The sequence below is a fragment of the Poromitra crassiceps genome (genome assembly GCF_964638095.1).
Source record: "Poromitra crassiceps genome assembly, chromosome: 2".
In the NCBI taxonomy this organism is placed as follows: Eukaryota; Metazoa; Chordata; class Actinopteri; order Beryciformes; family Melamphaidae; genus Poromitra; species Poromitra crassiceps.
In genome coordinates, this window is record NC_139624.1 from 28,102,606 (window position 1) to 28,124,257 (window position 21,652).

At 45.9% G+C, this 21,652-nt stretch overlaps 1 protein-coding gene across 1 annotated transcript in view; it reads right to left on the reverse strand.

Annotated features, from left to right (window-relative positions):
• The window catches only part of LOC310790618 (proton myo-inositol cotransporter-like), a gene marked incomplete at both ends in the record, with an annotated part of 98,073 nt that overhangs the window by 47,671 nt on the left and 28,750 nt on the right, over positions 1-21,652 (reverse strand). Inside the window, one exon of the mRNA XM_083652332.1 lies at positions 12,845-13,053. Within this exon, the coding sequence (XP_083508458.1) occupies positions 12,845-13,053 (209 nt within the window). The remainder of the gene's footprint in view (positions 1-12,844; positions 13,054-21,652) is intronic.

The following is a 21,652-nucleotide window of genomic DNA, read 5'->3' on the forward strand; positions in this document are numbered from 1 at the left end:
CGCTGTACGAGAAAGCGACCACTGCTCCTGGCCTGCCCCCCGGAGGAAAGGACAAAGCCAGGATGGGTTAAATGCAGAGGACAAATTTCACCGGCCACCGTCAGCATGTGTGTGTTGTGGCCCTCCGTGCATGTGTTGATTGTAATCGTGTGACAATAAAGACGGGCTTGTCCGTCTGAAATCGTGATCGTGATCGCGAATCGTGAAACATCCGGTAAAAATACTTTTTACTTTTACTCTTTGAGTACATTTCAGAGCCTGTACTTTTTTACTTTTACTTGAGGAAATAGTTGAATCGGTACTTCTACTTTTACCAGTCGTTTTTTACACAAGTAACTGTACTTCTAGTTAAGTACAGAATGTGGATACTTTTCCCATCTCTGAGCAGAGAGACTGAGGGCGAGAGAGAGGGAGATATTGCGCGCACGCCAATAGGGCAGGCAAGGCCACACAGCAGCCGAGCTGCGTATGCAAGCTGCAGGGCCAGCTCGGCGAGTTGCAGGATGGGCAGGCCGCGCAGCGGCTGAGCCTAGTAGATGAAAGTTTTGGCTGTTTTGAGTGTTTTCTTACTTATAGACTAGTCAACTAGTCGCCATTAAAATTTCCGTTTAAATGTCCCTACTGTGAACCTATATGCCTGATAAAAGTCTGCAACCAGCGAATAGATAAACATCTGTTGCAACAACAGATTAATGGATAACAAGGATCTGGAGTTGTATGCTTTTTTACTTTGGACTAAGCAGATAGAACCCCATTCCTACTGGAGCAAAGAGAAAGAAAATTCCCTAATCTCCCCTCTTTGCTTTCATCAGGAGCGACTGGCTTTGCCTTGTATTCTCTGCTAATTTCCCAGGTGGGACTTTGGTTCAGTGTCATTTTCCTCTGCCCCACCCTTTCGGTACGCTGTTAATACCGACCATGACGTGGGAAGAAGTGCTGCATCTTCAATAGTCTTACACCAAATACATTTGCCCATATTACCATTGCAAACATATTCATCAAGAAGGCAATTTGGGTTTGTTATGGCACACGCATCTCCCACAGGTGCAAAGAGCTGGAGCTAAAAGGGAGGATAGAAAAAACAATTGAGCAGAATGCGTATTTATTGAAAAGTAGATTAGCAGAGAAGACAATAATGGATCCAGCATCTTTAGATTCAATTAAGCCTTATTTGAGATTGAAACGGTGAATCCCGTTCTCGTCGGTGAATAGTGACACTTGGATGGGAGCTGACTGCTCCTAATAAAACATGCAGGTGGGAACTAGGTGTGGGAAATGCAGAGTAACGCACGATATGATAGTATCACACTACTTGGCCCTTGATAACAATGGTATCACGATGCTGTGATTTTGCCATAATCAATGCATTGCAGGAAATTTCATGTACGATACATCACGATATATGTGTAACTGAAGAGGAAAAAAAGAGCACTAAAAAAAATAGTTTTTTTATTTTTCAACTCAAAAATTAGCTCTCTAGAAAAACCAAAATAACAAAGGGGTCAGGTGGGACAGCCAAACAGAACAAAAGAGCGGGCACACACTGGCCGACACACGGCCGGCGGACCAGGCACCACCCTAAACTACAAAACATGACAAACTAAACTGTAGAAACAAAGCCGCGAAAACTAAACCACCATACCCACCTTTCCCAAAGTAAAGAAAGGATAAATCAAAGAAAGCAAATCAAAGTATCAAAACAAACCAGCCACATGCTGCTGCCACCAGCATGTAGAGGTGTTGAGCTGAGAGAGGGAGAGAGAATGACTGAAGCTGCCACAAATTATGAATGAGATCTATGATTAACAGATGAGGATCAGCTGAGTCCAGGCATAAGCAATGCCACTGGAATGGAGAGGAGGATCAGCTGAGCCAGGCATGAGCAGCAGAGTGGGATCAGCTTAGCAACCAGGCCTTAGCAACCAGAGGCATGACAACTAAGTGGAGCAGAGAGAAAATAATGTTAGGAGTGAGAAACATACAATAAGGGGGGAGCGCATAACAATGACTACACTCATTTAGGCTTTTTTGGCGACTTGAACCATGGTACACTTTTTGAAAAAGGCAGACACAGTGCTCTTTTACCATTGTGGTGCAGCTTAAAATCTTATAATATCTTTAATCAGCATTCAGTATAGTTCATTGCATCATTATCTATCTTAATCTGTATTCAACCAATGGATGGTCAAAAGGGACTTTCTGTGCCGAACGGCGGGGTTGTGTCCATATTAAGTAAGGGATAATGAACGACTAGGTGTGCGTTATACGATTTTAATGCACGACGTGGAGGCAAATAACCAGCCGACGCTGCAGGAAGTGCATTAACATCGTTTACTCGATTCTGATTGGTCAATCAACAAGATTCACCGGTCATTATTTCTCGACAACCGACCGCTGCTCTGCCACACCTGGATTAATCAGTTGATAAGAACCTTAGCAGCAGACACTACTAATTAGGCCAACCAGTTGCAACTGTGGTGTCTTGTGTGCCAATTACGAATTAAACCGCTTTGTTGTTGAAAACGCTATTAAAAAATCTATTTGAATAATTATTTTTGTCAGATTATTGAATGATTTAGTTGTAGGCCGTGTTCTAAGCGGGATAATGTATATTGAGGCGGTGATTACTGGGAAATAATGACCTTCAGGTGAATCATTAAGCCCTCCGCTGCGCGTCGGGCTCAATCATTCACCTGTCGGTCATTATTTCCCCCGTAATCACCGCCTCACTATACATTATCCCTTACATAATGCACACCTAGGAGTTGATTATCCTGCTTATACCATAATCATTTGCCAACAATATAAAATAAAAGTATTTGTGAATTTTTGCTGCAAGTTTAGCAATCAAAATCTATTTTCTTCCCACAAGCCATAACTCTGTTTACCTAGCAACACTTGGGAAAACGACTAATACCTGGAACAAGCGTTACCATCTCGTCAGCTTCTCATGCAATGGAAACGTTGTTTGCTGTTCCAGTAATTAGGACGGACCTTGGATACGAGCCGGTATGGTGGAAGGGAAGCTAGTCCGCTCAGCTCATAGAAGCTGAGATAGCGAGTTGAATAACGTTAGGTAGCAGCGACATTTGATCATAAATGTTCAAATACAGTACTCTGAATTATTAAAGGATGGCTTTACCGGTAATTAACCCACTTTGCATCATTAATAATCTCTGTAATATAAGCACATGGGCAGCCTTTACCTTCTCTCTCCGTTTACCTGCTCCTGTCTGCCTGCCAGCTCTCAATGCGATTCTCTGCGGATGTGCGCATACTTAAAAAATAAAAATAAACAATAACCCTCGGAGCAGATTCCACGTCTCCAGCAGAACTTCCGCAGCTCCGTTGTGACGCGTGATTTCTAACCCCACATAGGATAAGCAATAACCACGCCCTGTGGTGCCAGGATTGGCCAGGAGCAACACTGGAGGGCACGCAGCCCAGCGATTTCATGAACCAACTGAATAGCTCTTGAGAACGGACAGCGATTTCGAGAGCGGACATTGAGAGCGGACATTGAAATTAATTATGGTCACCTTAGCATAGTAATAATAAGCATAATAATTGTAATCTACACAATGTACACAATCTACAAAAACATGCAATAATATAAACGGTGTTGTGTTCACGTTCATAGCTCATATAATATAATGTATCATATCGTTAATTTCAAGCTCAATTCTTACCCAGAGAAAAGGTACAGCACCGAAAATGTAACAAGCAATAGTTTTTTAAACATCTTTATTTTAAAAGATGAAAAACCCCAGGTGCTTTAGTCCCAAGCTTCAATGCTCCTGGTCAATCCCAGCGCCACAGGGCGTGGTTATTGCTTATCCTATGTGGGGTTAGAAATCACGCCGTTGTGACACGTTGTGACGTAAAACGCGTCAGAACGGAGCGCTTTGCCAGAGGAGGAAATGGGAGATCTCCATGAGGAAAACAGAGAGAGAAGGTAAACACTGCCCATGTGCTTATATTACCGAGATTATTAATGATACAAAGTGGGTTCATTAACGGTAAAGCCATCCTTCAATGATCAGTGGGAGAATTAGGACTAGGCGATAAAGTAGGATGCTAACACTCTTTAGCGGTACCTCTCAGGCATGTGTGTGTGTGTGTTTCCTACAGCAAGAGGCAGTTGTAATGGCACATAATTCATCATCCAGAAATGCAGCACATTTTTGCTGACAGCTGACACCATTCAATTACCTGAAAACAGATGGTTAAACGCAGAGTCAAATGGAACAGCAGGTTAAAAGAGGGGATTGCTTTGGGCCATAACTACCGGCAAAACAATTCCCTTCAAATTGAAACAAGCGTGAATTCGCAATAGCTGCCACCATGTGAATTTCCAAAATGCAGGATGACAGGGGCAGCCCACCCCACTCTGCCTCCGCCACCCTGCATTTGCCCACCCTCTGCCCCTTTTAGCCAATTGCCATGAACACACACACACACACACACCCGCTCACGCACGCACGCACGCACGCACGCACGCACGCACGCACGCACGCACGCACGCACGCACGCACGCACGCACGCACACACACACACACACACACACACACACACACACACACACACACACACACACACACACACACACACACACACAGAGCCTAGGGTGAAACGACAATAATGGCAGCTACAGTAATAAACAAATGAATATGAAACATGCTCTATATTGGACCGATTGATCGTTTCTGAGGCATTCGCAGTTGTGAGGTTGACAGTCATTTCTTATGTGATTATGATTCTGTGTAACGGCTTAATGAACCATGAAGTCTGTGTACTTTTATATTAATCTGAGCATTCTCTGCATTTATAGCCTTCATCACAAGCTACATGCATTCTTAACAATACTGTATCCTCACACATCTTGATTATCCTCTGTGGCTGTTTGCCTACTAAAATCACCGGTGATGTGATGCTTATTCACAGAAAAGACACTGTATGAATTGATGTCAGAGGTTGCTTGTCATTGAGTTTTCTTTCACCAATTTAGCGGCCTGTTGTTTGACATGGGAACGAAATCCACATTATCTCAGTGTCATTACAAGTTACAAAATAAAAAAAAAATAAATAAATTTAATCTCAACATAGTGTGCTGTCTGGTCAATCAATGAATTGTCATGTGCCATACTCCAAAGAGAAAGAAAACTTAGATTGCATTTACCTGATTGCTCTGGTATTTTTCTAAAGACTGATTTCCATAACTCACATGCTGCTTTAACAGAAGATGCCCTATTTTGTTTTATAAGGTGAAGTCTGAGTCATGGGCAGTGTTGCCTGAAACTGGAATTGTTAGCAACAAGCGGGCCAAAGAAATCAATGTGTCCAATACAGTGCGCCGTGACATTTCTCATGGAAAATGGCAATATAATGGCTGACAGAATTGCCCTGCAATATTGCCACAATATTGCTTCTCCATCATTGCTGCTGCTCCATTTTTCACTTTCTCTCTTGCTCTGTTCTTTGTCTCTCTATCTTCCTCTCTCTCCTCCCTCTGCCTCTCTCTTTCTCTGTCTCCCTCCTCTCTGTCTCGCTCTCTCTCCCATCCTCTCTTTGTGAAAAGGCAGTAATCAGAGCTCATTGACTCGGGCTTGACAAGGCATCATCACAGTTTGGAGTGATGTGGGCGCTTGTTTCCACACACTCCTTCTTTTCAGATGAGCCTGACATTTCAGGAGCACAAACACAACAGCATTCAAGCTAACAAGCTATCAAAGCCAACCAAAACCTAATCCAATGTTGTCAGTTTAGCAGTTGTCTTTGAGCACCGCAATCTGGGCTTGCTAAACCTGATGTCTGCTGTTAACTTATCTGTTAACTTTTGCTACGAAACCAACGTCAGGACATCCACGCAAGTTCTGACAGAGAGCAATGCCATTGGACCGCATTAAACAAACACACATATTTCCCAGCATGCCTTCTTCCTTCCTAACTTTTGCCAAGAAAGTAACCAAATTCAAGTGGTGGGTGGAAATAATCATTAGCCTATTCTTAGTTAAACATGCAGTTTTTAAAGATTCAATAAAGACATAAAAAATAGACTATGACTCAACACCCTAAGTGTTACACAAATGGTCAGAAGGTGGTATATATACAGTACACTCCTCTCTTTCCCCCCCACACGCTCTCATATTTGGGAGGACAAATTGTTCCCTTCCCCCCACTTGGCGCCTATGGTGTGTGAGTGCGCACATGCATGTGAGGGAGAGAGAGTGTAAAGGGTTAGGATGGGAGGGTGGTGTGTGAGTGTGCACATGCATGTGAGGGAGAGAGAGTGTAAAGGGTTAGGATGGGAGGGTGGTGTGTGAGTGCGCACATGCATGTGAGGGAGAGAGAGTGTAAAGGGTTAGGATGGGAGGGTGGTGTGTGAGTGCGCACATGCATGTAAGGGAGAGAGAGTGTAAAGGGTTAGGATGGGAGGGTGGTGTGTGAGTGCGCACATGCATGTGAGGGAGAGAGAGTGTAAAGGGTTAGGATGGGAGGGTGGTGTGTGAGTGCGCACATGCATGTGAGGGAGAGAGAGTGTAAAGGGTTAGGATGGGAGGGTGGTGTGTGAGTGCGCACATGCATGTGAGGGAGAGAGAGTGTAAAGGGTTAGGATGGGAGGGTGGTGTGTGAGTGCGCACATGCATGTGAGGGAGAGAGAGTGTAAAGGGTTAGGATGGGAGGGTGAGTGTGTGAGTGCGCACATGCATGTGAGGGAGAGAGAGTGTAAAGGGTTAGGATGGGAGGGTGGTGTGTGAGTGTGCACATGCATGTGAGGGAGAGAGAGTGTAAAGGGTTAGGATGGGAGGGTGGTGTGTGAGTGTGCACATGCATGTGAGGGAGAGAGAGTGTAAAGGGTTAGGATGGGAGGGTGGTGTGTGAGTGTACACATGCATGTGAGGGAGAGAGAGTGTAAAGGGTTAGGATGGGAGGGTGGTGTGTGAGTGCGCACATGCATGTGAGGGAGAGAGAGTGTAAAGGGTTAGGATGGGAGGGTGGTGTGTGAGTGCGCACATGCATGTGAGGGAGAGAGAGTGTAAAGGGTTAGGATGGGAGGGTGAGTGTGTGAGTGTACACATGCATGTGAGGGAGAGAGAGTGTAAAGGGTTAGGATGGGAGGGTGGTGTGTGAGTGTGCACATGCATGTGAGGGAGAGAGAGTGTAAAGGGTTAGGATGGGAGGGTGACACATCATCACCGTTATGTCTGAGGTAAGAGGAAAGCGAAAGCGAGAAGTGTTGTTTCCATGGTAACCAACATGTCACGGAAGGGGCACGATGCTTTGTTTTCCCAGGTGTGAACACCAGTGTTGAGGAGTTGTTAACTACATGTAGTTCAATTACTAGTGTAACTACAAATTGCAGCAGTTGGGTTGTAGTTTAACTACATTCAAATCTCAGTAGCTTTTCAGTAGTTAACTATTTTAGGTCATGTATAGGTAGGTAATTACAAACTACATATTCATAATATTCTCGTGACGTTTTTTGCCATACACAATGGCACAGCCACAGCGCATTGGCCACAGTTGTCATTTAATGACAATCATCTGCTATTTGATTAAAATCATCTGTCAATGTCCACCGGGTGCAGATGCGGCTTGGTTTCCTGTGCGGAAGCCGTCCGTTTCTGCCGCTCCGTTCGTTTTCCACATCTGGTCTATTTTTCACGCACCCGCATCTCTCCCACAAGTGTGTGGAAATGCAATATTTTGACGCAGAAGCATGGAGCTGAGTGCTGAACTGACGCAAGGTAGTGATGCAGCCGGTGTACATTGAATTATGTTCCGGAGTGGCTCCGATGCAGCACAGGACGTTCCTCTTCCGTATCGAAGAGCCAGAACCGAGCTAGTGGACATCAGGCTTTATCCTCTCCTTAAAATGCATCCTTGTGCTGCCTGAGTAGGAATTGACCTGGCCTAGGCTCTAAATCAAACACACAGGCTACTTTGCTTAGTGTCACTTCAGTTGTACCTTAGTCTCGCTTGCCACACGATCTCGGGTTTGCGCTGTGCCAGCACAGGAGAGAGTCTGGCTCCTCACTCTGGTAGCGGGAAAAAGACTATCTTTATTACCCTAAACCGAAAGTACCAAGCAGGCCTGCTTTACCGTCAAAACTTGCAATTTTCAGCATGTAGGTTGCGAGCTGGTTAGCTAGCGTTGTTGTTTCACAGGCATTTGAGTGTGACATGCAGGGCGTGCATGCTTCTATCAGTGCCAGGCAAAATCTTCAACCGAATCCCCCTCGAACGAATAAGGAGAGCGGTGAGAGACCAGCAGGCAGGCTTCCGGCCCAATAGATCATGTGTGGACCAGATTGCAACCCTCCGAATCATAGTTGAGCAATCACTGGAATGGAACTCTCCACTATACGTCAACTTCGTAGATTACGAGAAGGCATTTGACAGCCTCCACAGAAACACCCTCTGGAAATTGCTTCGACACTACGGCATACCAGTAAAGCTTGTCAACATCATGAGGAACTCCTATGAAGGAATGACCTGCAGAGTCATACATAGCGGACAGCTCACACGAAGCTTTCAAGTGAAGACCGGAGTAAGGCAAGGCGGTATACTGTCCCCTTTCCATTTCCTCCTGGCCATCGACTGGATATTGAAGACCACAACAGCACAGAGGAGGAACGGGATCCAGTGGACACTGACAACACAACTGGACGACCTGGACTTCGCAGACGACCTTGCCCTACTATCCCACAGTCGACAACAGATGCAGGAGAAGACGAACATACTGGCAGACACCTCAACACAACTAGGCCTCAACATCCACCAGGCAAAGACCAAAATACTCAGGATCGGCACAAGCAACGAAGACCCAGTGGACCTGGAGGGAACAGCACTTGAGGAAGTACAATCCTTCACCTACCTAGGTAGCATCATCGACAAGAAGGGTGGCACAGAGGCAGATGTCAGAGCAAGAATCAGCCAGGCAAGGGCCTCATACATCCAACTAAAGAACATCTGGAGCTCCAAGGTAATCAGTCAGCAGACAAAGATCAGACTCTTCAAATCCAACATCAAGCCAGTACTCCTATACGGATCAGAGACGTGGAGGATAACTAAGATCACAATGACTAGAGTGCAGTCATTCATCAACAGATGCCTGAGGCGGATCCTGAACATCCACTGGCCAGATACCATCAGTAACAACGATCTCTGGCAGAGAACGAACGAACAACCAGTGGAAGAACAAATAAGGAGAAGAAGGTGGGGATGGATCGGCCACACACTGCGCAGACCAAGCACCAGCACCACCAGACAGGCCCTTAGATGGAACCCCCAAGGCAAAAGGAAGAGAGGCCGGCCCAAGAACACCTGGCGCAGGGACTTGGAGACAGACATCACACAGAGCGGACTGACATGGAAACAGCTGGAAAGAAAAGCACAGGACAGAGGACTCTGGCGAACTGTTGTCGACGGCCTATGCTCCTCCAGGAGCGATAGGCGCAAGTAAAGTAAGTAATGCAGGGCGTGGAAAGGGATTTCCCTTCACTCCGACTGAAATGTGTGTGTGTGTGTGTGTGTGTGTGTGTGTGTGTGTGTGTGTAATAGAGGCCAGTCAGATGGACTCAGGGGATCTGTGGATGCCACTCCTTCCAGAGACATGGTGTTCTCTGTTGTCGAGGTTGATTAGTTGCAGGGGAAATCCAATTTCCTCTCCTCTCCTCTCCACTCCACTCCTCTCCTCTCCTCTCCTCTCCTCCTCTCCTCTCCTCTCCTCTCCTCTCCTCTCCTCTCCTCTCTCCAATCTCCTCCTCTCCTCTTCTCCTCTCTCCTATCCCCTCGTCTCCTTTCCTCTCCTATCTCCTCTCCTCTCTGCTCCTCTCTCCTATCCCCTTGTCTCCTCTCTCCTTCTCTCCTCTCATTCATTCCTCTCTCCTCTGCTCCACAGACATACTGTACAAGCTCTGCAGACAAACTGCTATGTAATTGAAAATACATAGCGTCCATTTCCATCGCTGGTATTAGCGCGACCCCGCCTGGCTCGATTCGCTCTTTTGTATCATTCCACCAGTCAAAAACCGGGACAGGGTTGAGTCGTGCTACTTTTAGTAGCCTACCACCTCTGTCGAGGTTCCAGCCGGTACCATACGGTGACGTGAAAACACCGCAGACGACTGATTGGTCAGGCAGAATCATGTTTACTGTGTCTACTGTCAATGCTGGACACTAGTTTAGTGGCACTTACCTTATCTTCTGTTATTTCCATCAGCCTTCAGCTCTAGTGAAATAAAATCGATGCTGCTCAGTCTTAACACATTCACTGCCAGACGTTTTTTTTTTACTGTAGTTAGCTTCTGCCAGAGGGGTTTTTTGAGGATTCTGGCTCATCTTTCAAGACCCGAGGATTCTTTTCTGCTAAGATTTTGTGAACACACACTATCTCAAAAGAACTAATAGAATGTGTGCTTTCTCTATCTAAAAGAGTTAGTTTGTAGAGTTAGTAGTTATGTAAGCATTAGCAGTTGAATACAGCATGGTTTCAGCGTCAGAAAAATTATTCAGAGATAAACGGCTTTTTGTGAAATTCGATAGAACAGTCACTTTAACCATTCATTTTTGGCTCTCTCTCTCTCTCTCTCCCTCCCCCTCTCGCTCTCTCTCTCTCTCTCTCTCCCTCCCTCTCGCTCTCCCTCCCTCTCTCTCTCTCTCTCTCTCCCTCCCTCTCGCTCTCCCTCCCTCTCTCTCTCTCTCCCGGAGACGCACTAGGTTTAATCCTAGTGAGAGGGGGAGAGGGCGAGAGAGAGAGAGAGAGAGAGAGAGGGAGGGAGGGAGGGAGAGAGAGAGAGCGAGAGAGAGAGAGAGAGAGAGAGAGAGAGGGAGAGAGCGAGAGGGAGAGTTGCTTCCAACTCCTCCCTCCGTGGGCGTTCTTCTTGGCTGCAGCGGCCGTCACAAGCTTGTCACCAGTCTCACTGCTTTGCTGCTGTCCTGTGCCTGTCTGCACGGCCGCTGTTTGAGGAAGTCTGGATGGACTCGCTCGCTTCTTGGAGTTTTGGTTGAGAGAAGCTTTTGCGATTCTGGTCATATTTATGCTGCGTGTTTCAAAGTGTGTTCCACCTGTAATCTATTATGCAAATTTGCAATCCCGCTTCGCCAGCAATCAGCGCGAAAACGAAAGCGTTTTCCCCCATCCATTTTCATGAGAATGGCTGCTTTTTGCTTGCCTTCCTCTAGTCAGGAGGGCACTGTCGCCACTTAGTGGCTCGGTGGAATGGGTTGTAAACGTTCGGTGGCTCCAATAATTATATAAGAGATGTAAAAGGGTTAGATGCACATCCCACGGTCAAAAAAAAAAAAATCATTTTTTTGACGTATTAATACGTCATTGGCAGTCAACCGTTGGATTATTTTTGACGTATTAATACGTCAATGGCAGTGAACGTGTTAACATGACGGTGGGTTTCAATTGTTTTGAGAGAGAAAAGTCAGCTGCTCGGGAACCCCTTGCAGTTGTGTGTTACGTCTACGGCTCCGCTAGGCCGGAGGTGGGGGTTTAGCGGAGCCGCGTATTTTCATGGTGGGAGTGGCTTCCCTTCTCCCTGTAGCATAACCCCCGTCCCCCCCGTGCACCACATGCATGTAATAACAACAAATTGATATCCATTCTCCTAGCCGATGGTCTCATTTGCCCATGTAGGTCATATAGAGGCACCAGTATTTCATAACCAGTTTAAAAGTTCAGTGTATGGATTTAATTTTAACGTTATATGTTATAGCCTACTTCCTGGTATGGCAGTGAATACTGACTGCAGCACCAAAGTCACGCCGGCTAAAGTCACGTCCTCTGCTGCATTCAACATACAACCAAGGGATTTCATCCGCCATTCATTTTACATCTACAGTTTGTTAAAATTTCCGTGTGTTCATTTAATGTTATACAAATGGAGGGCGGAGGGCAGATATGTGGTCGTTATGGGCGAAGGGCAGATATGCGGTCGCTATGACGACCAGTTGTGGGCGGAGGCGAGGAAACTTGCGGTGGAAGCAAACAGTGTATCAGGTCGAGACGAGTAAGGCCAATTAAGACTTACAACAGAATGATGACTGAGATAATGGGATATAATCGTTCTCTGTCCAAATGTAAACACACAAAATCAGGAAACATGATTATTATCTGTAGTTCGTAGATATTTAACATGTTCAGTCATTGTTTCATTTCATATCCAAAGTAATTGTAGTATGGACTGGATTACAGGCGCTTGTCGTTTGCTGTATATTCTGCTATTCCAGACAGAAATTGAAATGTTTCAAGGGGAGAAAGTCCAAGGAAGGTGGTGAGAGGACAGGGGGAGTCTCACTGAGAGCAATGCTATCTTTTTCAGGAGTGCTCTGTTCACATTCACACACACACATTCACATCTGATATAAAGGTAAAGTGCAGGGATGTTAAAGTAGGACCTCCACTGTCCTTTGCCTCCTTCTCTCCTCACCTCCTCCACTGTCCTCCTCCTCTCCTCACCTCCTCCACTGTCCTCCTCCTCCTCTCCTCACCTCCTCCACTGTCCTCCTCCTCTCCTCACCTCCTCCACTGTCCTCCTCCTCCTCTCCTCACCTCCTCCACTGTCCTCCTCCTCTCCTCACCACCTCCACTGTCCTTCTCCTCTCCTCACCTCCTCCACTGTCCTTCACCTCCTTCTCTCCTCACCTCCACTGTCCTCCTCCTCTCCTCACGTCCTCCACTGTCCTCCTCCTCTCCTCACCTCCCCCACTGTCCTTCTCCACCTATCATCACCTCCTCCTCTCCTCACCTTCTCCGCTCCTCCTCCACTGTCCTTCTCCTCCTCACCTCCTCCTCTCCTCACCTCCTCCACTGTCCTCCTCCTCTCCTCACCTCCTCCACTGTCCTTCTCCTCCTCCTCGATGCTGTTCCTAATGCTGTCGAACTCCTCGTCGATGTTCTGGTTGCCTCGGATCTGACTGAGCACGCGGCGGGCCTTCTGGGTCAGGCCGTGCTGGATCAGCCAGCGAGGGCTCTCCGGCAGGAAGAGGAACCCCAGGAACTGCAGCACAGCTGGGACCACTGATAGACCCAGCATGTACCTGGAGAGGGAGGGGGAGAGAATGGGGGGAGGGAGACAAGAGGGGCAGAGAGAGGGAGAGAAGGAGGGGGGGATAGAAGGGGGAGAGGGGAGGGAGAGAAGAGGAGGGAGAGAGGGAGAGAAGGGGGAGAGGGGAGGGCGATTAGAGGGGGAGGGAGAGAAGGGGGAGAGAGGGGAGGGAGAGAAGAGGGGGGAGTGAGGGAGAGAGGGAACAGTCTTGAGAGACTACACAAGGGTCGCACCCAGTGCCGGTGCGTGGGTGGGGCAGACAGTGCAATTGCCCAGATCGCACTATTAGTGCCATGCCACTAGGGGAGCCAAATATATCCACACTTATCTTAATTTGATTGTTACTAGGGTGTCACAGCATTATTTATTGTCATTTATAAAGAAAGAAAAACAGAAACCATGGTTTAGGAACATTGTAATCGTTTTACTGAGACTGACTGAGTTACAGCTAGCCTGGGTGAACCCAGACTTCAACGTGACGTCACAGACTATGCCTGTAATGTAATGTTTGTCTGGAAGCTTGTCTATTCAGAGCTTCTTTCCCCGCGAGGCCGATTGCACTCACAGAATCGCAGCCAATGAGTGACGGCGTGACTGACACCATCAGCTCCTGCCGTGATCTGCCAATCAGAGAGTGCATCTTTGTCAATGACTTGTAACGGCTGCGTCAGTGTTAGCATTCGGATTTCGTCTCTTGGAGTTAGCTACTACTACGGCTATGCAGGCAAACAGCGTTCGTGTTGAAAAGTATTAAGTGAAAACAGCTATAAGTGTATGCGAGTCCAGAGGCCTTGATGAAAGCAAAGTGGTGAAATATCCTGGCATCGGATTCCTTACCGAGAGAAGTTCAACAATGAAGCAAAGGAGCGCTACGTCCATAAAATGAAGGAAATTAGTGGGCTAGATGCATAGGCTACGTCGGCTGATCTCAACGAGCTACAGCAAATACAAATACAAATTTGACATTTAGTCATTACATCTTCTCTTTCACTTAGGCTACATTTTGGTTAAGTTATTTACACTTCCAGCAAAACTACTGTTGTTGTTGTTGTTGTTGTTGTTGTTGTTGTTGTTGTTGTTGTTGTTGTTGTTGTTGTTGTTGTTGTTGTTGTTGTTGTTGTTGTTGTTGTTGTAGCTGTTGTTTCTGCATTGTTTGGACTAGTTTATTTATGTAGTGGCGAGTAGCTTACCTTAGCTCCATACTGACAGCTGTATTACCAATATAATTAATGTTAAAGTCTGGTCCAACAACAGTTAGACTCAACCTTCAACAATCCATTATGAAACTTCACTGTAACAAGAGGTATTGTTATACCAGTGCAGTCAGAAATCCACATGTTGTGTGTACATGGTGTGGTGTTTTATTTATTATTTTGTATTTAGATGAAAATCTTTGAGATTCTAACTTTAAATCAGGATTATCAAAATAAAGTCAGAATTTTCAGATTAAAGTCAGAATTCAGATGGAAAAAAGAAGCATACTATGTGACATCACTGACGATGTCACTGATGACATTATCGGAATTTGAATATCACGGGTCCCTAGATTTCTGCGACATCAAGGTAGAATCACGAGCCAAAAAAGGTTGGCAACCCTCTAGCTCTAGCGTTTCATATTATGTAGGAATAGTTTCCAGTAGGGCTGCATGCTATAACTATGTTGACAACATGAATGTTTTGTTCCCTGTCTTATCTAACCTTACAGGTCTTGTCTGCACCTGCTGTGGTAGAAAGAGGCTGCATCAAGATAAAGTGCCATACAAGTACCTTCGAGGAGGAATACAGCAGCTGACAGCTGTGTTGTTATCTTATTGTTTCCCCTTACACTTAATATGTACTTTATGTACTTCTGATTCTTAATCAACCTCATCATGTGTGCACAACATTTGATTTCCATACAGTGGAATCCTGCAAGTTCCTGGGATCCATACTTCATTTGTTTTATCAAGTTCAAGTTTCATTTTATGTCATGTAGGTTAACACAGGGGAAAAATGCAATCAAAAGTACAAAGGTTCAAAAAATATAATGAAAAGTACTAAAATGTAGATGACAAGGAAACATTCCATTCTTTATTGTTCATGACAAGAAAACTGAAAAAGAAAAATACATTTTACTGACAGTAGACAAGTTATTTAAAACAAAGTTTTAAACAGGAAATTACTTTCAACAGAGTACAGTCTACATGGAGTGTGTGTGTTTATCTACAAAACTTGATGTAGATAATAGGCTATTGAACCAGGTTATGTGCACTGCCAGCTTTGACCAATTAATTGTAATCAGTGTTGCTGTACTTAATCATTTTTAACAATAAAAAGTTACTTGAGATTTTTAGTCAACAAAAGTTTTTAAACTAATAATTTTACTGTAGCCTACTGTACAAATGTAAGAAAAATCTGTTTTGCACATCCTTGAACAGCGGCACAGGTCAAAGAGTAAAAAGCCATGAGCTTTATTGATGACTGTTTCTTTGTGTACATTTGGTCATCTGGATCCGTGGGAGACTCAACCTTCAGCAATCCATTATGAAACTTCATTGTAACAAGAGGTATTATAACCATAGTTATAGCAGTGCAGTCAGGAATCCACTAGTCTGGCTTGCCCGCCTCCCCTCCCTTCCATGAGAGGAGTCTGGCTGTATGGAAACAGGCTGCTGGCATAAGCCCTCCCCTGCTCTACAGCTGCTCTCCCATTGGAGGCGACCATTTCAGTCGCTGCTGGATTTCCGGTCCCTGCTTACAAGCTCTGTCATTGGCTCCGATCCATGTCAATCAGAGCGGCTTCCGCTCCCTCCTCCCTGTGTGCCGCTGTAAATGTCCCCGGCCGCCGAAACAACGCTAACTAGCTAGCAAGCTAAGGCAGAAACTACACGCTGAAAATGGGAAGTTTTGACAAAGATTTGGATTGTTGGAAACAACAACATGTGTCCTTGAACATTTTCCAAGGACACTTTTTCCGCAATTCCAGAAAGGAGACCAGCGCTGCCAGACTCCTCTCATGGAAGTGAGGGGAGGCTGGCAAGCGAGACTAGGAATCCACATGTTCTGCTGGGGAAGATGATAGCCTCTATCTTCCGACAGGCGCTATCCCCTAATAGCGCTTTGTGCACCTGTTTGCGCTTGCCTTAAGGCAGGGAAGATGGCATTCTGCCTTGCGCCATCCGCCAGGTGTTCTGCCGAGTTTTGCTCCCCTGCCAATCAGCAAAAAAAAGCATCCCCACCTCATGGGAGCATACTTGTAATCATTTATACAGAAATGTAACTGTTTGTCTGGTAGACGTGGCCTCCCTGATTTCTAAGTTAATACAGCCCCGAAATATGTTGGGGATGCAATTCTCGGCCGGGATGCGGAAAGGTTCACGGCAGGTGTCGCAAGCGCAAATTAGAGCCGTGCCAAAATCATCTGCGCCACAATATGCCTGCGCAAACGGGATTTGGGCGGTCTTAACTACCAGAATTATTCACAGGCGTGGCCAGGCAAGGCTGGGCATTATGTCAATCAAAACCAATCAGATTCCCATCTCGCAATGGTTGTTTGCGCGAGGCATGCAATATGCTGTAATTCTCTCCATGCGTAATAGAGTGTACTCACTCGTGCGAGGACAGAGAGAGCTTATTGACAGATCGTCTGTGGTGCCAACGACCCTCCGGGTGGTTATGAAGGTAAATAGCCTATGTCCATTGTCCAACAAGTTTTCTCAATTAATGTCCCTCTTTGCGATGTGATAAAAGTTTCTCTGTGAGTTATAGTTGATTGCCTCACTGAATTATCTGCTAATACCCAATTTTAGCAGCATAATTTGATGTCTTGGTGTGGCAAGGCTGTGCGTAATGACATATCCAAACGGAATTCCACTTTCCACTACACAAATACCTCTCTGCGCTGGGAGCGCAGCCGTAATCTCCGTGCACCGCACCCAGCGCAGAGAGGTATTTGCGCGTAAGAGGTCCTTTTCAAAGCCCTTAGCGCAAAGTAATTGCGCGCTGCTGATGATAGCATAATGCCATCTATCACCACATTTTAGCACTGAAACGCCTGCTTTGGCTTGTGGCAGCCAATGCCCAGTACAATTATCACAGGCATGCGCTTGTGTCCGCCCCCAATTTGCATTGCGCACGGCATTAACGAGCGCAAACGCTAAATTAGCGCTTTTGGGAAGATAGAGCCCGATGTCTGTGGACTCGTGGGCAGCCCTCATTTGATTGATTTGGCTGTGAAGAAAATGGTTATGCCTCATGTTCTCATCTCATTATTAGGGAACCACACCAGCACTGTTTATTGTGTCATGGTTTTAACATTGGAGTGAGTAACTTTAATGTTACAATCACCCCCTTTCCCCGTTTAAATGTGATCATTATTCACTTCTATTGGGTTATGGCTGGTTTGTCAGTGATGAGTGTGGTGTACAAGTGTAACGAGAGGTCTCAGTAAGCCCAGACAGAAGATCACAGCCCGCAGGATAGCTTGTTGCCAGCCTATGTTAGGCTATAGTTTGTTGTGCACTGTTGTTTGTCTTTTGCTTTGTCCCATTTTTGCGACCAACTGACCGCAAGAGGTTACTGTGCATGCATCCTGCAAACCACCAGACAGGAGCTGGCCGAGTTCGCGACCACCCAGAGGTTTCAGGCTACAGCAGACAGCTGATATGTGAGTGCCCGCATCCTCTTAGACAAATCAGCCTCATTCATTGTTGTCCATTCATGTTACAATGGTCGGTATTAGTGTAGGCTCTCGATTTATCTGCTATCTGTTGTGCTGTCTAGAAGGGAAGGAGCGCAGGCGGATGACGTCAGAGCGACGCTCACAGGCAGATTAAGGCAGCACCTTATAATAAACGGAGGCGCTTCATGACGCTCCAACCTGAGTACTGAGTCTTTATGCCTAAAGTCTCGGCAAACGTTGCCATCTCCTCTTTCTCCAGGCAAATGAGCCGGGAGCGGAGGTACACACGCATACACCCTCGTAGGCGTAAATAGAACTACGTCACCCCGCGCAAATGTAGTAATAATAACTTTAGGCATAATTGTTAGAGTGACCAGTTTTGCTATGAACATATTTCTCTGTCTCAAAAACACAGATGATGACTGATTCTGGCTCAGCTCCACAGTGTGCAATTTACAGTACATCTATCTCAACAAATTTGGAAATGAGTATGTTACATGGGTATATATTGTGCAAGATTTTAAAATGAGTTTCTCTAACCTTATTTGAAACATAAAATTGAAAGGGGCACAGCTCAGTGGCCTTGTGGTCTGAGTGTCCGCCCTGAGACTGGGAGGTCGTGAGTTCGATCCCTGGCCGAGTCATACCAAAGACTATAAAAATGGGACCCATTTGCCTCCCTGCTTGGCACTCAGCATCAAAGGGTTGGAATTGGGGGGTTAAATCACCATATGATTCCCGAGCGCGGCGCACGCTGTAGCTCACCGCTCCCCCAGGGGATGGGTCAAATGCGGAGAACAAATTTCACACATTGTGTGACAATCAGTGGGACTTTACCTTTACCATGCTTTACGTTATGTTTATATTATCTATTTGTGAATTCCAAAAATGTTTCCCTTTAGGGGAAATCTTATTATGAACATGAAGCTTTGTGAATTGCATAATGACAGGCCAGGTTGCCTCTTGGCGTCATGGTCGCACGCCAACTCTATGCACCGTGTCGACAAGAAAGCCCATCTTTTCTTTATCCTCAGGAGTGAGCAGTGTGAGAAGTTTGACAACTTCACTCACTTAGCTGCCTTGCTAATAATAAAGGGCACGTCGTGATCACGTCATCTGTTGTACTGCACATGTGCTATGTGTGCTAAGCTGGTTGGCTGATGGAGTTGTCTATCAAGGGAGGTACTCCCGCCCCTCTCCCTATGCCTGAAAACGTTCAGAATCAACAAATCGGTGACTGATAGTACATAGAGGTCACGTGGAGGCTGGGTTTACCCAGGCTAAGTTACAGCTACAGGTTGAGTGCTATGCCAGTCGATCTCCCAACCTGCTCCTGACGAGTAGCTATAGCTTTAAGTCTCTTTCAGTTAAGTAATCATAAAAACTACACTTTACATGGATCCATTTAATAATCAGTCCGTAGGTCTAAAGCAGTGGTTCTCAACTGGTCTAGCCCATGGACCTATTATAAGATGGACTGGGCATCAGACTGGTTCAGTGAAGCCGCTGCATGTTAGATCGCCGCTCTGGCGGCTGAATCCAGTATTAGGTCACAAGGCCCGCCTCCCCATGTTAGTGGATGGGAAAATCAAAACCGAAATAATCACAGTATACGTCAGATAATTTTTTTCCAAAGGTGGTTTGTATCATTTTAGATAGTTATTATCATGCTAATGCCTGTGCAAGTGGTAATTTTTCTGATCAGTTTGTTTTTAAGTAGTTATTTGACATATAAAAAGGGATAAAAATGGATGATTGACAGCTGTGGCAGCCAGTCTCAAGCCGTCATTGGCTGGACAGGCTCTTCACAGTATAGATCTATCGTCATAGACAAGACACGCGGCTTCATCGTTATGTAACGCTGCCTGGAGGTCGGGTGGCTCTGCTGCGTGTGTGGGGCCGGGAGATGGGCTCTTAGCCTGGGTAGTGCAGGCCTGGAGGTCGGGGTGGCTCATGGGTTGGCTGTGCTGGCTACCAGACATATCAATGGAGTGCAATAAAAATAACTTTGTTTTGAGAAAGGTGCGCGAGGACCAATAGTTGGTTGGCGACTGAAGTAAGTTCAGAAAATGTGTTTTACAATGTGTGTTACTCCAGCTACGTTATGGGTACACAATGGGTTTAACATGCAGGCTAGCAATGGCGTTAGCCGCTGTTTTTCATTATTTATCGGCTTAATATTACTATAACTTAACAACCGATAACGATAGCTGGAATAACACAATAATACACATATTTTCAGAACTGACCAGGTTGTCCAACTGACAGGAAATGTGTTTTATAACGTTAACTCCCGTCCCGGGTATAAGATGAGGCCTAGTAGTACACAAGCACCGTTAGCTCATCGCTAACGGATTAGCATCACATACAAACAGACGTTTTATTTTTTGTAGGCTATTAAAGCAACAAACGTTTTTATATGCATATCTGGGGGAAATGCTTTGACTGTGGGGATGTTCGTTCTTCACAAGCTCCTCTCTTAGTAACGATATACCAGGCAATAGACCAGGCAGCCTGGCTCACGTCTAGGCTAACGTTAGGTTGGCATGCCTACACACACTACCAGGCGGGTACAACAACGTAGCCTCACGGTTAGATTAAACCAACATTTGCGCCAAAAGAAATGTAATCATAAAGTTAATCAAAATGCCACGGAAACATTAGGCTAATCAACACAGAGCTGTTCATCCGAGAATTTCCCCCAGTGAGAGGCTGAGCCAAGCAGCCCTGGCTCCTCTTGCGGGCTGAGAGCAGCCCGGAGGTCTGACTTGTCTGGCTGATACAACTCTCTGACAACGGAGAACGTTACAGGCTGCAGTACCCACAACACTACCAGCAAACAACGTTGCGTAAAGCGTCAAGGTTAGAATTGTAAAACCAACATTTGCTCCAAAAGGAATTAAATCATAAAGTTAATCAAAATGCCACGAAAACATTAGGCTAGCTTAATCAACACAGCAATGAGGCAGACCAGTGAGGCTGAGGGTGAGTGAGTGTGGCCTGCCTCCACTTCCGGCCCGCGCTGAGAGCACTCAGCAGGCAGCAGCCGGAGGTCTAAAATCTCCGACAACCAAAATCTGATTTTCGTACAGGCGTCATTTTGATAAACTGATCTCATAGTGGGAATCTTCCTGGTTACTTTTGGCGAGACAAAAAATATTACAACTTAAAGTGTAATATTTACAGAGCTAGACTGTATATAAATACACAACGCACTGTGCGCATTCTAGAAACAGCAGCTCTACATAAGAAAGTTCAGAGGGGCGTGGAGCTCTCAGAGGTTCTCAATCAAGGGCGCTACTGCGCAGACTCTGGTTCAGTGATCTGGCCGGATTTTGGCTTAAAAAAAACATACAGGGAGGAGATAGGGACACTCCCTCCATTCATATTATAACTCAATGGTCTAGCCTCACAGCAACCCACATTTTTCCTCTGAAAATGGCCTTGCCAAAAGTTTGCCTAAATTTGGAGTATTATTTAGGCCCCTTAGCGACAAGCAAGCAAGAAATGGTTGGTACCAATGGATGCCTTAGGTCTTTCAGTTTTACTAGTGGACCCGTGGGAGTTGGAACCCCACCCCCCTCCATGGGAGTTAGACCCCCCCAGTCTGCCAATTACCTAATAAAGAAATCCGGCTCCGTCAGGTCAACCGCAGGGGTGCTCTTTACACTTCCTGAAAGTTTCAGCCCGATCGCACGTAGCTGTGGCCGAACAAAATTCTGCTCACAGACGGACACTTATCTTATATGATACCAGCTAATCTTCACTCTAGCTACAAATGAGCACGCTAGAGCCTCTGAAAGATAGTAATGTCGGCCGTGGATGCCAGCATCCTCAAGAACCATGAACACATCCGCGACCCACTCAAAGCGGCCCAGCGACCCACTTTTGGGTCACGACCTACCAGTTGAGAAACACTGGTCTAAAGGAA